The following is a 17,287-nucleotide window of genomic DNA, read 5'->3' on the forward strand; positions in this document are numbered from 1 at the left end:
ACACACACACACACACACACACACACACACACACACACACACACACACACACACACACACACACACACACACACACACACACACACACACACACACACACACACACACACACACACACACACACACACACACACACACACACACACACACACACACACACACACCACACACACACACACACACACACACACACACACACACCACTGTCAGCTCTGGTCCCAGTGGATTAGTGTTTGATTCCCATTAAAAGTGTTAATCTCCATTAAGAAGATTGACTCAGCTTTCTGTCCTGAGACACACCCACACACACACACTCAGCTGTTCCATGACACTGTGAAAGTCTAAATGAGTGTGTGTTCGTGTATGTTTGTGTGTGTGTGTGTGTGTGTGTGTGTGTGTGTGTGAACTCACTGTCTGAGCAGCTGGCGTCCTTGTTTCCAGCTGAGCTGATGGCTGCTGTTTGGAGGACTGGGAGCCTCACTGTCGTTCCCCTCATCTGTGTGTGGGACAAAACAAATTAGCAACATGTTTACATTCCTTCATTCACACGTCAAAATCCTGCAGCTCCTCCTGGGGGATCCTGACCATCCCAGCTGGGAGGAATAATCCCCCAGAGTGTGTGTCTGCTCTCAGGCTTTCTCTCCCCGTTAGTGCTCAGAAAACATCCACATGGAGGCGTCCAAGAGGCGTCCTGATCCGAAAAGTTGTTTCAATCAACACAAAACTCATGTGAGGAGAGAAGAGACGCTGATCTCTGGCCTTAGCGCTGTTTTAAGGCATTAGCAAACAATTCTTATGAGTACATCCCTTTTTTTAGTGAGTAGATGTATGGTCTGGACAGAACTTGAACCCCACATAACCAGGTAATGAGGCCAAGACTGATCTGAAACACCCCATGTTGCTTCTTTCAACAGGCATATTTGGATGACTTTATCGTGGACGTTTACCAATAGGAGCACGGACAATCTATCATTCTTACAACGATAAGCATGTAGGAGCTGAAGGGGTGATTGCGTGCTGCCAAAACAGAGACAAGTTCACACTTAGGATGCCATTGTTTGTTCACATGTCATGTTTCTCTGACAAATCATGACAGGAATGTATGTGTTTCCTAATCTGAAAGGTCATATTAACAGGCGGGTCTGACCACAACTGCTTCAATCCGAGGGCTGCATATTTTTATTACAATTTAAGCAGAATTTCAATAACAGAGAGAGAGGTTTGTCTCACCTGAGTCATAGCTCGGAGGTATGATTTCTCCCTGGTTCAGCTCCGTCCCGTACTTCAGCTTATGGTACTTTGCCCTGAGGGTGACACATTCATTATAACAATGAACTGGCTTTGTGAGACTTATTTTTGGATCAATTGTCAATAAAAGACCATAAAGATTTTATATATTCAAAGAAATCTAGTATGAATTTATTTCAGTTCACTATGACCGTGAATTTGAGACTTTGAACACACATTAGAGGGCGAATACATCGAAGTAAAGTCAGCTTTGGGACGTTATAAAAATATCATGTCCCAATATGCCTGGTCAGGATAATTGTGATTCATAGTATTGATGCACTTTTAATCAAAACATGTTCTCAAAGTGGCATTCAAAATACTGGAATTAATTGATCTTACGTTTAGTAAAGAACCACTTTTGTATTGCATCACAGATAAGACACATGGTTTAAGATAAAACCAATCTTAATTACAGTAATCCTAAATCATAAGGATTTATAATCTGCAATATATAAAACAATTACTAAAAATAATCTACATAAATATAGGATAAATAACTAAAATAGCAAAATTGTGTGTCTATTCTTTCTTAAATTATAATGATGAAACACTGTATTGTTTTATAGTGGATTTAGAGCATAAATGAAATCAAACCATCAGGTAATAAAAAATAAATACACTTTAAAAGATGGTATTACTGTTAAATTAAAGTTACAGAAGCCTGTAGAAAGAAAGAAAGAAAGAAAGAAAGAAAGAAAGACGGACAGACAGAGAGACAGACAGGCAGAGAGACAGACAGAGAGACAGGCAGACAGACAGACAGACAGACAGACAGACAGACAGACAGACAGACAGACAGACAGACAGACAGAAGACAGACAGACAGAGAGACAGACAGAGAGACAGGCAGACAGACAGACAGACAGACAGACAGGCAGGCAGACAGACACACAGACAGAGACAGACAAAGTTGTTTTGCCTCTTATGTTTTGACTATTGTAAAGGCCTGTTTTCCTTGATGACTGTGTGAAAAGTTTATTATTTTATTTTGAGTAAATGCATAGCACAATATCAACACACCACCGGAGGCCAAGCAAGTCATCCAAATGTCCATCCATCTTCCATCCAAATGTGTGTAAAACAAATCTTATCTCAGGAAAACGTGTTAGAAATGTGTGTTTAAGTGGCTTGGGTAGAAAGCAAAGGAAGGAAGCTGCGACAAACACTAAAATGGTCCTTTAAAGAGCAGCTAACGCTAAACAGAGTCGAGGTGTCCGGTCATGACCTCTTCCTCACGCCTCAGTAAACATGCAGGGCTGCAAATCAAACACTCAGACGACTGAACTGTGAACCCTGTCGCCAGATTATGTGATGTATTACTAATAACTCAAGAGGATAAGCTGCTCTGTGAGGGGACGGATCAATTTCAAACGGTCAATCAGTCACTTTTAAACTCAGATTGACTGCACATATTTGAGAGTCATTTGTCTTATTGTTCTAAATGGTCTCTTATTTTAAAGTGGACCTGTCATGCTATATTGGAAAAATATATTGTAGGGCCATACCTATACAAAACATGTCTGTGAAGTTTTTTGCTTCAAATCCCAAACAGTTCACCCATTGTAGCCATGCCTCATACTGCTCAAACCCCTCTTTTGAAGCCCTGAACACGGATTTTGGGTCCTTAGCTTGAAAAAAAAAAAATAGAGTAGGCGGAGCTAATGCCTGATCAGAATTCTACCGGAGATAAAGTTAAATTCTGCTGTGATAAAACGCCGTCCTGTTCTAAACCACATCAAGGATTATTTCTGAAACAGTATGGAGCTCAAATGCTTTTTCTCTTGCGGGTTTATCACAAGGTGAGTTCTTTTTTTATTTCCTGCTTTTTAAACACATGTGCTCTCCAGTACAGGTTAGCTCTGAGTGCTAGCGAGGCTTGCTAATGTAAACAAAGACGAGATTACGTCCAAAACACGTCAGGCATTATTTCTTATAGCAACTCTCTGTGGGTCCGCTGCCGATTTGACGTCATATCGGCGGCAAATCTGTATCCGCTCGTTGTACCCCCGTTTTTAAAAGATTTGGGTACGGAGGAAAAGAGAGAGGGTTTTATTTTCTGACGCTGCGTGAGTTCCCTGACGCACCGGGGACACATATTTATGTATAAAAGACATCACAAAGTGCATTTTGAATGATAGGTCCCCTTTAAATTTGTATTTTCATTACCGTGTGTAATGCGCTATTCAAAACCAAAGCAAATACCATGCATTTCCTTTTTTTATTTTATTTGTATATAACAAATGTTCTGTTTTTATTTTATAATAGTTTTTACAATAGTTTTTATAATATTAAATATTTGCTCTTTAAAACGTTTTATTCTCTTACTGTGTTTTGTACGATTATACACCAAGACAAATAGCATTTTATTGAATTTCTTTTAAATCTATTTAAATTAAATATCGTTTTTTTTACAAATGTCGTTAGAATATTTCAAAATGTGCTCCTACTGTATTTCACATGTTTTATTTCTCTTTCTGTGTTTATGTATCAACCAATATACACCAAAGCACATTCCTTTTTAGAATAAAAACATCTGAATCTTTTCTGAATTCTGCAGGAAAAAAACCAGATTAATTTCATCAAATGTACGTTTTATTTCTGCACGTGTGCGTCCTCACCTCTCCTGTTTGAGGGCGTACTCCAGCATCTTGATCCGTCTCACCAGGTCTTTCTTCAGGTTCTCCTGGCCTCTCCGCTCGCCCTGCAGGAAGGCGATCTGCGCCTGGAAGACACACAGAAAACACTTAATAATAATAAAGCTTTATTTATATAGCACTTTTCATACAACACATGCATCTCAAAGTGCTTTACAAAATGACACAAGTATTACAAGTAGAAAATGTCCCAAAGCCTCCTGGGAAATGTGACAGGGGGTAAAAGGTAACTTGTGACACGTCTCTGCGTCTGATCCGTCTTAAAGTCGCCTCTCAGACGCGAGGCGGACGCCAGGCAGCGACTCAGAGAGCAGCGTGGGAACAGACCACCGTGGGAACAGACCACCGTGGGAACAGACCACCATGTGACCGACGTACAGATCAGTGGGTAGAGCTCTGACGACCCATACTGGGGCTTCATAAAAGGCACTGGTTGTCCAAAAAAATCTTAGAGTTAGGGTTATAAAATAATGTGAGAGGGTATTTTTGCCTTTTAACAGCTTTAAAGGTGGGGTAGGTAAGTTTGAGAAACCGGCTCGAGATACAGTTTTTGTTATATTCCATGGAATGCTCTTAACATCCCGATAGCAATGAATATCTGAAGTGCTTTGACAAAAAATCCATAAAAAAATATCATCTGAGGAAGCCGTAGTACTGTAAAAAGCACGACCAATCATCTGAGCCGGCCCGGCTAAAATAACTGGATGGCCTACCTGCCTGTCAGCCTTCCATCTGTGCACAAACTTATCTCGTGCCCTCATTGGTCATGTGCGCGTTCGTGTGTGTTGGAGGAGGGGCTCTGTAAGGAAGTGGCAGACGTGTATTTTCAAATTCTAGCGATCTCGAGCCGGTTTCTCCAAAATTACCTACCCCACCTTTAAGTGAAATAATTTATTTTACTTTTTTTGTTTTATCCGGTCCTGTGTTTATTTGTATTTTTTTTTACTTCTATTGATTTTAAGTGTTTGTTTTATCAGTTACAAAGTTATGTGGGAAGGTATTTATTGTATTATTTGTTTTTGGTTTGTGAAGCACTTTGGGTTACCTTTTGTGTCTAAGGGTCTGTACTGTATTAATAAAGTTTGATTGATTGATTCATAATAATAAGCAACACAACTGTCTATAGATCCAGCTCATAAACGACCTAAAAACACTTTGGAAAAATATATATAATATAGATTTCTACATTGAATTAACAACACATCATATTGCCCATCTCTATGTGGAGTAGCTACATGTTGTGTGGTCTTAAACAATGAAATGTCCGTTTAGCACTACAGCATGTGTCCTTTACCATGACTCTGCTGTTTGTGCAGGATGGAGTCAGCTGTTAGGCAGCAGGATGCAGGATGAAGGACCCCCCCCCCAGAGGTTATCTGCGTCACTGCCTCCTCCTCCTCTTCCTCTCAGTGACAGTTGTTTGTGTTTACTGACGGTATGAGAATCAGGGCAGATGTTATATTTAGTATGAGAGTTCAAAACAAACGGTAGCAGCTGGCAGGAGAAACGCTGCGTACACGAGTGTTTGTGTTTATGTTTTGTCACCTGAGTCTTCCACTTAAAATAAAAAGATGCTATAAAAAGTTTTTCAGAATCAGAAATCCTTTCTCGTCCCGCAGCGAGGACATTTAAGGCGTTACAGCAGCAAAGGTACGGGTGGATTTATATATTGATATTGGTGACTTTATACTTTGGCTGCAGCTAACAGGGATCCCCATGCAGTCAAATAACAGATATTAAAGAGGCCCTATTTTCCCTTTCCACTCTGTTGGGAAAAAGTCTCTCAGAAAAACAACTTGAAGAGAAGCTTTCCTGTAGAGGTTTAAACTTTTGTGATATTACATTATTTCTGTGTCTCCAATCAGTAAAGATCTCACTTTATTTTAACCTCCATCCAATTAAACTCCCTCCCTCTGATTGGTTGATGATCTCTGTCGGTGTTACAGAACGTCCTCTGGAAGCAAGACGCTATTACAATTTATTACATGGCTTAGTTGAATACTCGATTCTGATTGGTCAATTCAGAACACGTGACACGTTGTTAATCCGGAACAGACAGACCGCTGTCAAGGACTTATTGACCGTTGTTAAGGACGCTCACATCTGCACAAACAAGTCCGTTCGATTTAACTGTATACAGTTTGGCCGAAAAGCAAACTGCATTTTTCTAACTGACAAGACAAGAGCGACAAGAAAACAGCGGAGAAGTAACGGGCAGAAACCCTCCTTTTTACGCAGCGGTCCAGACATAGACATCAAACGGCAAAACATATTCAGTGTGCAGTTCCTTTGGCATTAGGGCAGGGATATCTAGATACTTTCCAAGGTTTGACATAATGAATTGTGCTACTTTTAAAGCAAGCAACGATGTTTTCAAATCTGTAATCAAAAAGCTCCGCCTTTCTGCCGTTGCTACGTTTTTCAAACGGTAACAACGGACTATTTTCCTTAGCGGATGCATGTCAATTTAAATCAATACATACAACTATTTTTTAAATCAATAAAATCATTTTCTAAATCCATAAAAGCATTTCAATTAATATTGGGAGTCATATCATTACTTTGTTGAGAATGTGGCCATGTAATAAGCGGGATAATGTGCAGCGACTTGGTCATTATGGGGAAAAGAACACCTTCATGCCGATCTAGATCGGCATGAAGGTGTTCTTTTCCCCATAATGACCGCGTCGCTGCACATTATCCCTTACATGAAGTTCACTGAGTTTATATCCATGGAGATGCTTTGCAGCCTATATTTGAACATGATACAGATGTAAAGACTTTTAACACCTTCAGCGTCTGCCACCTCCTGCGATGGCCCCTCGTCTGTTGCCATGGCGTCTGAGGATGGATGGTGTTTAACGAGCTTTTGTGTAGGAAGGCATCTGCATCACGTCGGAGGTGTCTTATCTCATAATTATAGATTTAAATGAAATATCTGAATGTCATGTTTTGGATGCTGAAGTACTGAATGTCCCCGTCTGAATGTGGAGGCAGAAAACATTTTGATAGCATCGGTCACACTCATCACGACTCTTTACAATTATAAGACGTTCCAGCGTTTTTCTTTTTTTTTTAAATAAAGGTCACCTATTATGCAAAATCCACCTTTTCATGTCTTTTATATACGTGTCCCCTCTGTGTAAAGAGACTCTGAAAGTAAGATTCTCTCTCTTTTTGTCCTGATCCATTTATTTAAAAACCTGTCTGAAAATGAGCTGATCAGATTTTGGCCACTTTATGATGTCATAACGATGTGTTGGCTTGTGTAACCATTAGCCAATCAGCAACCAAGGTAACCCCCCCCCACATTATCACCTGAATCTCCTCCTAGAGCAACATTGTGTTCTTTGTAACCAAATCTCTCTCAGAGGGGCGTGGGGAGGGGCTCCTTATTTTCATCTAAAGTAACAGACAGAGAATCAGCACTTTTGAAACAGGCTCTGGATATATCTGAGACCTATTATATATTGATGAAAAACAGTATAATAGGGGACCTTTAAAGCACCTCAAACTGCTCTTCTTCTGTGGTTTAGTCGTGTGTTTCTTTCACTCTGCTTTCCACTCCAGTTAGGCTGAAAATCATGTGAATGCGTGAATTTGTTAACTAGGTTGGAAAGCACATTCTGCTGTAAACTAATGCCCTTATGTTCTCTGTATTTATTTATATATGAAAAACCATCACAGTGGGAAACTATGCGTTATCTCATAATCAAATATAATTTATAAAACCACAATAATAACTATAGGAGTTTTTTTTTTTTTAATAAAAAAAAATTAAATAATAATAATACAATAATAATAATAAAATAATAATAATATTAATAATAACATAATAATAATAAAATAAGGGTAGAAACCTTGCAAGAGTAAAATAAATATAAAAAAATAAAAATAAGGATTAAATAAACACACTGAGTATCTTTTCCTTTATCCCTAAACTTTTGAAAGTGAAGTAGTTACATTTAAATATTGATGTCTATGTCAGTCAATGTGCATCTTGCATATAAAATGAATACCAGACAGATTCACTGTCACACAAAAGCTTAATAATTATAAAACATGAGAAACATATTTTAATAAGAATGAAATGAAACTAAAATCTAGAAAAATGTGAATAGAAATTTGAAAAAGTTAGGGTACAAACACTGAGTATCTTTCCCTATACATGTATGACTGCACTTTTGAAAGTGAAGTAGTGAACATAAGTATAGTCAACATGTACAAATGCATATACATATGAATGAATATAAGTCTACTACTTGCAAGTACACCAGACTCTTAGGTAGGTAACGTGCAGATTGAATTGAGTGAACAATAAAAGTTGAACAGTTTATTTTATCAGCTCAAAAAAATTATATATATTGAGATCACGGTTTGAAGCATATGAGGATTAGGGCCACAAACTAATCCTCTCTAGAAGCAGGTACAAGAGTTTTCCACTACGTTTTTGCAGAGGAACTCTCTGTCAGCGAGGGCGACCCCTCAGAGGGGCCTTCGGTCTAAATGCAGGACTAACTGGGTAACCCACTTGTTAAAAATTACCTTCTGCCTTTTTCGTCTTATTCAGAACGAGTCAGTGCTCCACATCAGAGAAGGAGCAGATATGGAAAACAGCTGCTTTGATTCATAAAATCAGCACTGAGAGAAAAAGTGATAATAATAATACATTTGGAAACTCCTAATAAGGATACACAGTGAAAGTAAAACAAATCTGTGATGAGTTTCAACAAGATGTCAAGTTACACTTTGTAGTGGTTGTTATTTTGCATGAAGCTGTGGACACTCGATGTCAAATAGCACATTACTCAACATGTGAGCTGGTCTCAACAGTCCTCATATCTTTGTGAGAATAGTGTGTCGTTTTAACTGAATGTTGTGTTGTCTGTGAGCCACTGGGAAGCAGATTAAGTCCCATATTCTCTCTCTTTTAGCTCAGTTTGTGGTCTCTTCCACCTCCTGAGGGAAATATCTCTCTCGTTAGCTGCTAAAGGCTCATTTAATTCAATATCTTTTCTGTTTCAGTGAGCTGTTTGCTGTTTTCCAGGTAGTATAAAGTGACTTTTTATATGTGTTGTACTGAAAAGGATGATATGAGAGCAGTGAGAGTGAATCAAAAAAGTAAGGTTGTGGACATGAGATATGAAATAAGCTTAAAACCTCCATAAATCTGAATCGCTCGGTCAAGTTATACATTGCTATCACACAAATATTAAGTATAGTTGTTTTAAGGTTAAGTTAAACATGAAATGTGGATTTTTTATTGACCTAGACCTCAATGGTTTACTTCCCGTCGCTTAATGTAATACAAAATGTGGTGGATTTCCAGTCTCTGGGGCGAATCGACAGAAGTTGATCATGATCTTGATAAGCATGTTTGCTGCCTTCAGCTCTTTTTCACTGAGCGGCAGTCGGCTCACAGGAAGTGTCGGACTACACAGTTTTACTTTGTCTTCTTTAAGACAACAGGGATTACAGGCCTCAGGAAGATTACATTGTGTCGGCTCTCAGCTGGCCTCAATACAGGAAACACCACTCAGACAGAAACAACAACACGTCTGCTCTGAACTACAATACAGCTCTGAATGTACAGTCAGCGTTCGACTGCAACTACCAGCCTCCTAAAGTGTGTTATCAGCTCTGAACACAGAGGTACTGAATATGTTCTATTTTCAACAACCAGGACTATATGAAAATAACAGAAGATGTGATGTGAACGGAGTGCATTTAAGATTTTATAATGCATTATAATGACATGTAGGCTTGCGTATAAAAACCGTAACAAATGCACTTTATCAGAACAGTAAAAGGTGTCGAATAGGATGTCTCACTTCAGCGCTGTAACACAACTTATCAGTGACATCTTTACGTTTTCTTTATAAGCTATAATGCAAAAGTGTACAAAGTAAAATAATACGTATTTAAATCACACCATGCCACTATCCCTTCTGACTATAGGGTTCAAGGGACAATTACAAGTATCTGATTTATAAATATATTGTTAATGAATCATATGAGGGATAATGTTCAACCAGCTCTGCAGCCTTCTTAAGTTAGCAATTCATATTATGTCAAAGTTTGAGAAGTGTCGACATATACCAGCATTAGTGCTTTACAACTAGCAAAGAAATAAGATTATAAAGTGTAGTAGCCCAAGGTCATATTCTTTCAGATTTCTGTACTTTGTTATCCATGTATCATCTGTATACTGACCTGTGTTTATTTACATGCCTATTCATTTGATTTGACACTGTATCTGCCACCTAGACTGACTGTTTTATGTGTGTGTAATGTTCGTTATGTCTGAAAACTTTTTTTAAATATATAAAATGAAAGCAGCACTGATTGAGGTTTTCTGCCCGGTAACTATCAAAGTGTATTCACATTTTCTTTTCAATTGATCTTTAAACAAGGCCATTCAATCAGATATTCAACAGTCTTGTAATGACTCTTAAGAAGAAGCAGCTATTCAGTAAATTATGTACAGAACAAAACACCATTAAGTAGAAGTTGTCCTCATAATGAAAAGGGCTATTTATATGTTGATTGACAGTGAGATACACCAATTGGTTCTTCTGTAAATTCACTTTAAAGGTCACCTATTATGCAAAATCCACTTCTTCATGTCTCTTCTACATCAACATGTGTCCCCTCTTCTTCATGTCTCTTCTACATCAACATGTGTCCCCTCTTCTTCATGTCTCTTCTACATCAACATGTGTCCCCTCTTCTTCATGTCTCTTCTACATCAACATGTGTCCCCTCTTCTTCATGTCTCTTCTACATCAACATGTGTCCCCTCTTCTTCATGTCTCTTCTACATCAACATGTGTCCCCTCTTCTTCATGTCTCTTCTACATCAACATGTGTCCCCTCTTCTTCATGTCTCTTCTACATCAACATGTGTCCCCTCTTCTTCATGTCTCTTCTACATCAACATGTGTCCCCTCTTCTTCATGTCTCTTCTACATCAACATGTGTCCCCTCTTCTTCATGTCTCTTCTACATCAACATGTGTCCCCTCTTCTTCATGTCTCTTATACATCAACATGTGTCCCCTCTTCTTCATGTCTCTTCTGCATCAACATGTGTCCCCTCTTCTTCATGTCTCTTCTACATCAACATGTGTCCCCTCTTCTCCATGTCTCTTCTACATCAACATGTGTCCACTCTTCTTCATGTCTCTTCTTCATCAACATGTGTCCCCTCTTCTCCATGTCTCTTCTACATCAACACGTGTCCCCTCTTCTTCATGTCTCTTCTTCATCAACATGTGTCCCCTCTTCTTCATGTCTCTTCTACATCAACATGTGTCCCCTCTTCTCCATGTCTCTTCTACATCAACATGTGTCCCCTCTTCTTCATGTCTCTTCTACATCAACCTGTGTCCCCTCTTCTTCACGTCTCTTCTACATCAACATGTGTCCCCTCTTCTTCATGTCTCTTCTACATCAACATGTGTCCCCTCTTCTCCATGTCTCTTCTACATCAACATGTGTCCCCTCTTCTTCATGTCTCTTCTACATCACCATGTGTCCCCTCTTCTTCATGTCTCTTCTACATCAACATGTGTCCCCTCTTCTTCATGTCTCTTCTACATCAACATGTGTCCCCTCTTCTTCATGTCTCTTCTACATCAACATGTGTCCCCTCTTCTTCATGTCTCTTCTACATCAACATGTGTCCCCTCTTCTTCATGTCTCTTCTTCATCAACATGTGTCCCCTCTGCATAAAGAGACTCTGAAAGTTTCAGGAACAAAGATTCTCTCTCTTTTTGTCCTGATCCATTTATATAAAAACCTGTCTGAAAATGAGCTGATCAGATTTTGGACACTTTATGATGTCATAACGATGTTTTGGCTCAGAGGGGGCGTGGGGAGTGGCTCCTTATTTTCATCTAAAGTAACAGACAGAGAATCAGCACTTTTGAAACAGGGCTGAAACAGAGGGGATTATGGGATGCTGCAATGATCTGTTTGGTGTTTGGAGCCAAACACTTCAGAGACATGTTAGTATATATCTGAGACCTATAATATATTGAGGAAAAACAGTATAATAGGGGACCTTTAATGTAAATAATATCCTGCTTTATATTGCGTCTAAAGCCCTTCAATAGTGTTACTGTCAGAGTTTATAGATCAGTATATTTTCTACTTTCTAATGCTATTTTAAATCTATTTTGAGATGTTTAATTTCTAGTATTGTTTGTTTCTACTCTTTAATTTCTACGCAAACATGTCCCAATTTGGTATCAATAAAGTACCTCTTAACTTATTCATCTTATCTTAAACATTAAACGGGGTGCTGTATGAGATATCCCATATTCTATTGACATGTATATTGACTTTTTGCACTACTTTTTATTTTGTATTTTTGTATTTTGTTATGTTGCATTGTTGGAAAAGCTCAGGTCAGAATAATTTCGTTGCCATTTCTACACTGTAGCTTTGTGCGTATGACAATAAAACCTTTGAATTTAAATTCCCAGAATATGAGTAAACACAGGGCATTGCTTTTCTACAAACGTGTGGGATGTCAGAATACTAAAACTGATTTAATTTGTATATATGATCAATACTATACTGTGCGTTCCCACTCACTACATTCCCCCTGAGGAGCTGCTGGAGAAGGTTTCACTGCTGCAGTCGGCATTTCACCTCTGAGAGAAACAAAACAACACCTCGTCCTGCTGGACAGGCGCGTGGGAGGACACACAACTGAGCAGCTCACACACACAACTGAGCAGCTCACACACACAACTGAGCAGCTCACACACACACAACTGAGCAGCTCACACACACACAACTGAGCAGCTCACACACACAACTGAGCAGCTCACACACACAACTGAGCAGCTCACACACACACAACTGAGCAGCTCACACACACACAACTGAGCAGCTCACACACACACAACTGAGCAGCTCACACACACAACTGAGCAGCTCACACACACACAACTGAGCAGCTCACACACACACAACTGAGCAGCTCACACACACAACTGAGCAGCTCACACACACACAACTGAGCAGCTCACACACACAACAAACCAAACAACAACTACTGTGATCTCTGAATGTCTTAAGGAATAACATTGAGCTGCAACGATGAGGCCATCAACAGGAATTGCCAATTATTTCGATCATTTTTCATGCAAACATGGTAGAAAAAGCACCTTTCAGCCTCTTAAATAAAGACATGGTGCTTTACTCTGTTTTATATTCAACAGATTAAAGACTCAATGGTTTTATTATGAATTGAATTAATCCAAAATGTTGTGCAACCTGAATTGTCTTCTGTACTGTGTTGTACATTGAAAATGTTGCAATATAAAATGTATGATAAAAGAAAATGGTGTTATTATGATACGTACAACAGCCACAGCATACAGAGGGTGTTTCTCAATCGCGAGTACGCTTGCTTGGTAGCACATGTCTGCCGAGCATCTTGCTTCAGAAGCGAGGCAAGAATACTTCCTGGCATTCGGAAAACGAAGTGTGGAACACGCTAGCAAGTGTGCAGGTGTGCGTCATATGAGAGGCCCCGCCTTACATCTTCCGCCACAGATTTGGGGAAATTGGTCCGTGCGCAAAGCATTGTGGGGATTTTAAGACCGCAGAGTCTACTCATGTGCAGCCTCGATATTTCTCCAAACGGAGTACGCCGGGCTCGGTAGATTTCCAAGTATGCTGGAGATTGGAACAGTACTTCGGCGGCACTCGATGACGTAGTATGCTTGAAATAGTGGCTCTGAAGCAGCTTTACTCGTGATTGAGAAACACCCACTAGTTGTTGGCTAATCTTAAATAGCAGGATCCTCCGACCATGTAACACATCACACTTAAAAATAAATAAAATACCAACAGGGACATAATTGGGCAAGTACATTGCAGGAATAAATTAAATATATACACGTCAAATAGAATAAGATAAAACACAACGCAACACAAAATACCGTACAGTGGGAACAAATATTGTATATGGTGATATTGTATAAATGGGTGGACTATATTATATTATACAGAATATCTTTGGGTTTTGGACCGACAAATCAAGACATTTTACACTATTTTTCTTCATATTTACCAAACAGTGGATCGTTTATTTAAGAACGAACTGCCTGATTAATCGATAATAAAAATGACTGTTAGTTGCAGTCCAAATCAAAACCAAAATGATTTCATGTGAGTTTGAAGTTTTCCTGCTAACAGGCTGTTGTACTGGTGTCTTGTACAAATGTAAGATGGTGTAAGAAGTACTCCAAAATACTACCGGTAAAATACGACAGCGCATAAATATTAGAATAAAAAGTCGTGCATTCAATGTCATACTTAAGTGAAAGTACAAACTTATTAAAAGTAGAAACAAAACCGTTTTCCTCTGTCCCACTACCACCAAGTGATCCTTGACTTGAACCTACTGTAGAGCGTGACTTGGCGTTTTCTCAGATATCTTAAGACCTGACTTGAACTAAACTTGAATAACTTTTGACTTGATCCAGATAACTTTCTCTGCAAGTCTCTGCAAGTTCATGGAAATGTATGTAAACAAAAGGCTCACTGGAAAGAAGGAAGTCAATCAAAGGACTAAGAGTAGGTTTGGAAATTGGTACGCAGCCATGACTTGCAGTAAATGGGCTAAAACATTCAAAAACACTGACGAGGGCTTTTGAATATTTGTTTCTTTACAACTAGTGTGCACAACAAAAGGGTCACATAATACATGATCTTAGCTTCTATAACCCCCTTTAACCACCTTCAATAGCCATGTATTGTTAAAAAAACAAACACACATATGGCTTGATGACGATGCATGACCCTTCGCTGACGTCTTATTCACAATGCAGCCATATTTTTGGGACACGATGTAAGAAGAATCCTGTTGGAGGGGGATTTCCTGCCGCTTAAATCTGGAGCAGTGAGGGGATTATTCTTCCGGAGAGATGAGAGGGTGAAGGGAGGATAAGCTGCGGAGAGAGAGGTGGAGGAGGGGAGGTTGTTGGGTTGAAGAGGAGAAGATCATTTCTGTCTGAGACTTCAGAAAAGCTTAATTCCAGGGAAAAGTAGTCATATCGAGAAGCCATATTTCCCCAATAATGGGTGAGGTAGCGGTGAAAAGTCTCTAAATAAATGTATTCAAGTAAAGTACAAATTTGAGGTACTTCACTATGTACTTTTTGCCACTTTTAAATACACATTTTTATACTCATATTGGTGTGTAACACAGGTAGTGGTGATAAGTGTTCCTGCTATTTAGCCTACCAATATTAAGTGGACAAAGTAGGGAAGTTTCTCTATATTGCACCGTTCAAACAAAAAGGAAAGAACGGGGCAATATTAACGACATAGAAATATATCCTATAAGAAATACTGTATATAGTATTTTAAAATATATATCTGCTCCTTATTGAATATTCTCAGTCAAAATAAATTAAATTGCATAACTTTACAGTTTGGATGTGCCGACTGACTGATCAACTGGCTAATTGATTGATTAATAGCTGCTGATTGGTTCGTTCTCCATGTTTGTCATTCAGCAAGTGGTTGTAAGGAAACACATCGCCTCCATAGAAACATCTGAATTGGCGCTAACCGATTCAAGAAGGAGGACGAAGACAAAGCTTCCTCAATGTAATCCACCCCCAGCACCAGCACTTTCATTTAAAATGCTCCAATTCCTCACAACCTTCCTCATTTCTATATTGCGAAAAAGAGTCTTGGCACATCAGATTTACAGACGCCGCTGCTACCACCACGCTGATGCCAAACTCTGGTTTTACAAAGGAGGTGAAGAGACGCGTGGAAGGAGGGGAAGCGTAAATTAGACATAGGATGAAGGGGGCGTTGGGTCTTTTGATAAGATGCCCAGAGGTGCACAGATCAAGAAAGAGACAGAAATGGCGAAGGGGGAAGGGAAGTCTTCGGGATGAACTGGGAAATAAATGATACGCGATGAAGACACTTGCCCACTCACTTCTTGCCCTCGGGGAGCGTCAGCGACACGCATGCTCCTCTGAAGCTGACAAGACTTTAATTAGAACAACATGAAGACTTCGAGAGCAGAGCTGAGGAGGAGGAGGAGGAGGAGGAGGAGGAGGAGGAGAGGAGGAAGAGGAGGAGGAGGGAGGGAGGAAGAAGCAGAACAAAGAAAGTCTTCACCAACCATCAAGTCTGTCTTGGCGCAAAATGTATGCAGAGATTTCTCCGGGAGAGACAAAGGAAACACAACCATTCTCGAGGAATCCTTTTTCTTGACAAGATAATGACACAAAAAAAATTATATTGTGGTATGGCCGAATTTTGGATTCCAGAATTGACGTGGTCTTATAGATAATCGATCAAAAAGCCATAGCTGATTTGGATGGAAAGGTTTCTTTTGGTATATCCCTCAACCACATTTTACGGCAGACTGACGGACAGATCAACTGATGATATTGAACAATCAACATCCTCTCTTACAGGGTTTAAGAAAACATAATGTGTTCAGGTAACCAACAGCACAACTATAGCCAATCAAAAGTTACAAATTACTTTCTCAACCAATTAAAATCTTTTGTATTCTGTCTCGTCAACAATGACAGTAGCGTTTGTCCTCAACGATCCACCAGGTGCCACATTCAACACTCTGATGTCGCCCCAAATGTTAATCAGATGAGTTAACAGCAACAGGAAGATGACTGGTTGAACAGATACTTACAGGAACGAGAATGATCTCCAATCAGTCCTAGCCATCACTGATGACATTATCAACAACAAAGCTTGGACTCCTGTTGTACAAAAATAAGACTTGACTAGGACCGGTTTGTCAAGATCATGTCTAAAATACTTTGACACAAGACTTGCCTTCTTAGAGTTATGGTTTAACGAACTTAAATAACTTCTGGTTGCCTTGTAATTCCTCAGAGATATCAGAAACTTGAATTAGACTTGTCTCAAATAACTTGACTTCTTCTTGTCCTCAGATTTCAGACTCGAAGGAAAATGTACTCGACTAGAGACTTCCATTCGAAATACTCTGATAAGCTTGAGACTTGTTTTGGTCTTTTCTCAAATAAGTTTGAGACTGGACCGGTACTTTCCCTCTCAGATTTTGGACTTCACTTGAAGTTGTCTCATATGACTTGGATTGTGACTTCAACTTGTCTCGAATAACTTGAGACTTGACTTGAACTTGTCTCCAATAACTTGATATCTGTACGAGACTTTACTCTTAAAACTTTTAACTTGAATTGTGCCAAATCAATTCTGAATTAGCCTTAGACCTTTCTCCAATAAATGTACATTTGGCATAACTTGCCAGAATAAATTGAGACTTGAACTTGTCACAAATAATTTATGTT

General features: G+C 39.2%; 2 protein-coding genes across 2 annotated transcripts in view; both read right to left on the reverse strand.

The window, feature by feature from the left end:
* Positions 1 to 17,287, reverse strand: part of LOC117481734 (E3 ubiquitin-protein ligase TRIM39-like) — a 937,572-nt gene that overhangs the window by 738,776 nt on the left and 181,509 nt on the right. The window lies entirely within an intron of this gene.
* LOC117481728 (striatin-like) overlaps positions 1 to 17,287 on the reverse strand; it is a 53,606-nt gene that overhangs the window by 24,721 nt on the left and 11,598 nt on the right. Inside the window, exons 2-4 of the mRNA XM_034129585.1 lie at positions 3,909 to 4,012; positions 1,231 to 1,304; positions 412 to 496 (exon numbers count right to left, since the gene is read on the reverse strand). Coding sequence (XP_033985476.1) covers positions 412 to 496; positions 1,231 to 1,304; positions 3,909 to 4,012 — 263 coding nt within the window. The remainder of the gene's footprint in view (positions 1 to 411; positions 497 to 1,230; positions 1,305 to 3,908; positions 4,013 to 17,287) is intronic.

The sequence above is a fragment of the Trematomus bernacchii genome, unplaced genomic scaffold (genome assembly GCF_902827165.1).
Source record: "Trematomus bernacchii unplaced genomic scaffold, fTreBer1.1, whole genome shotgun sequence".
Taxonomy (NCBI): Eukaryota; Metazoa; Chordata; class Actinopteri; order Perciformes; family Nototheniidae; genus Trematomus; species Trematomus bernacchii.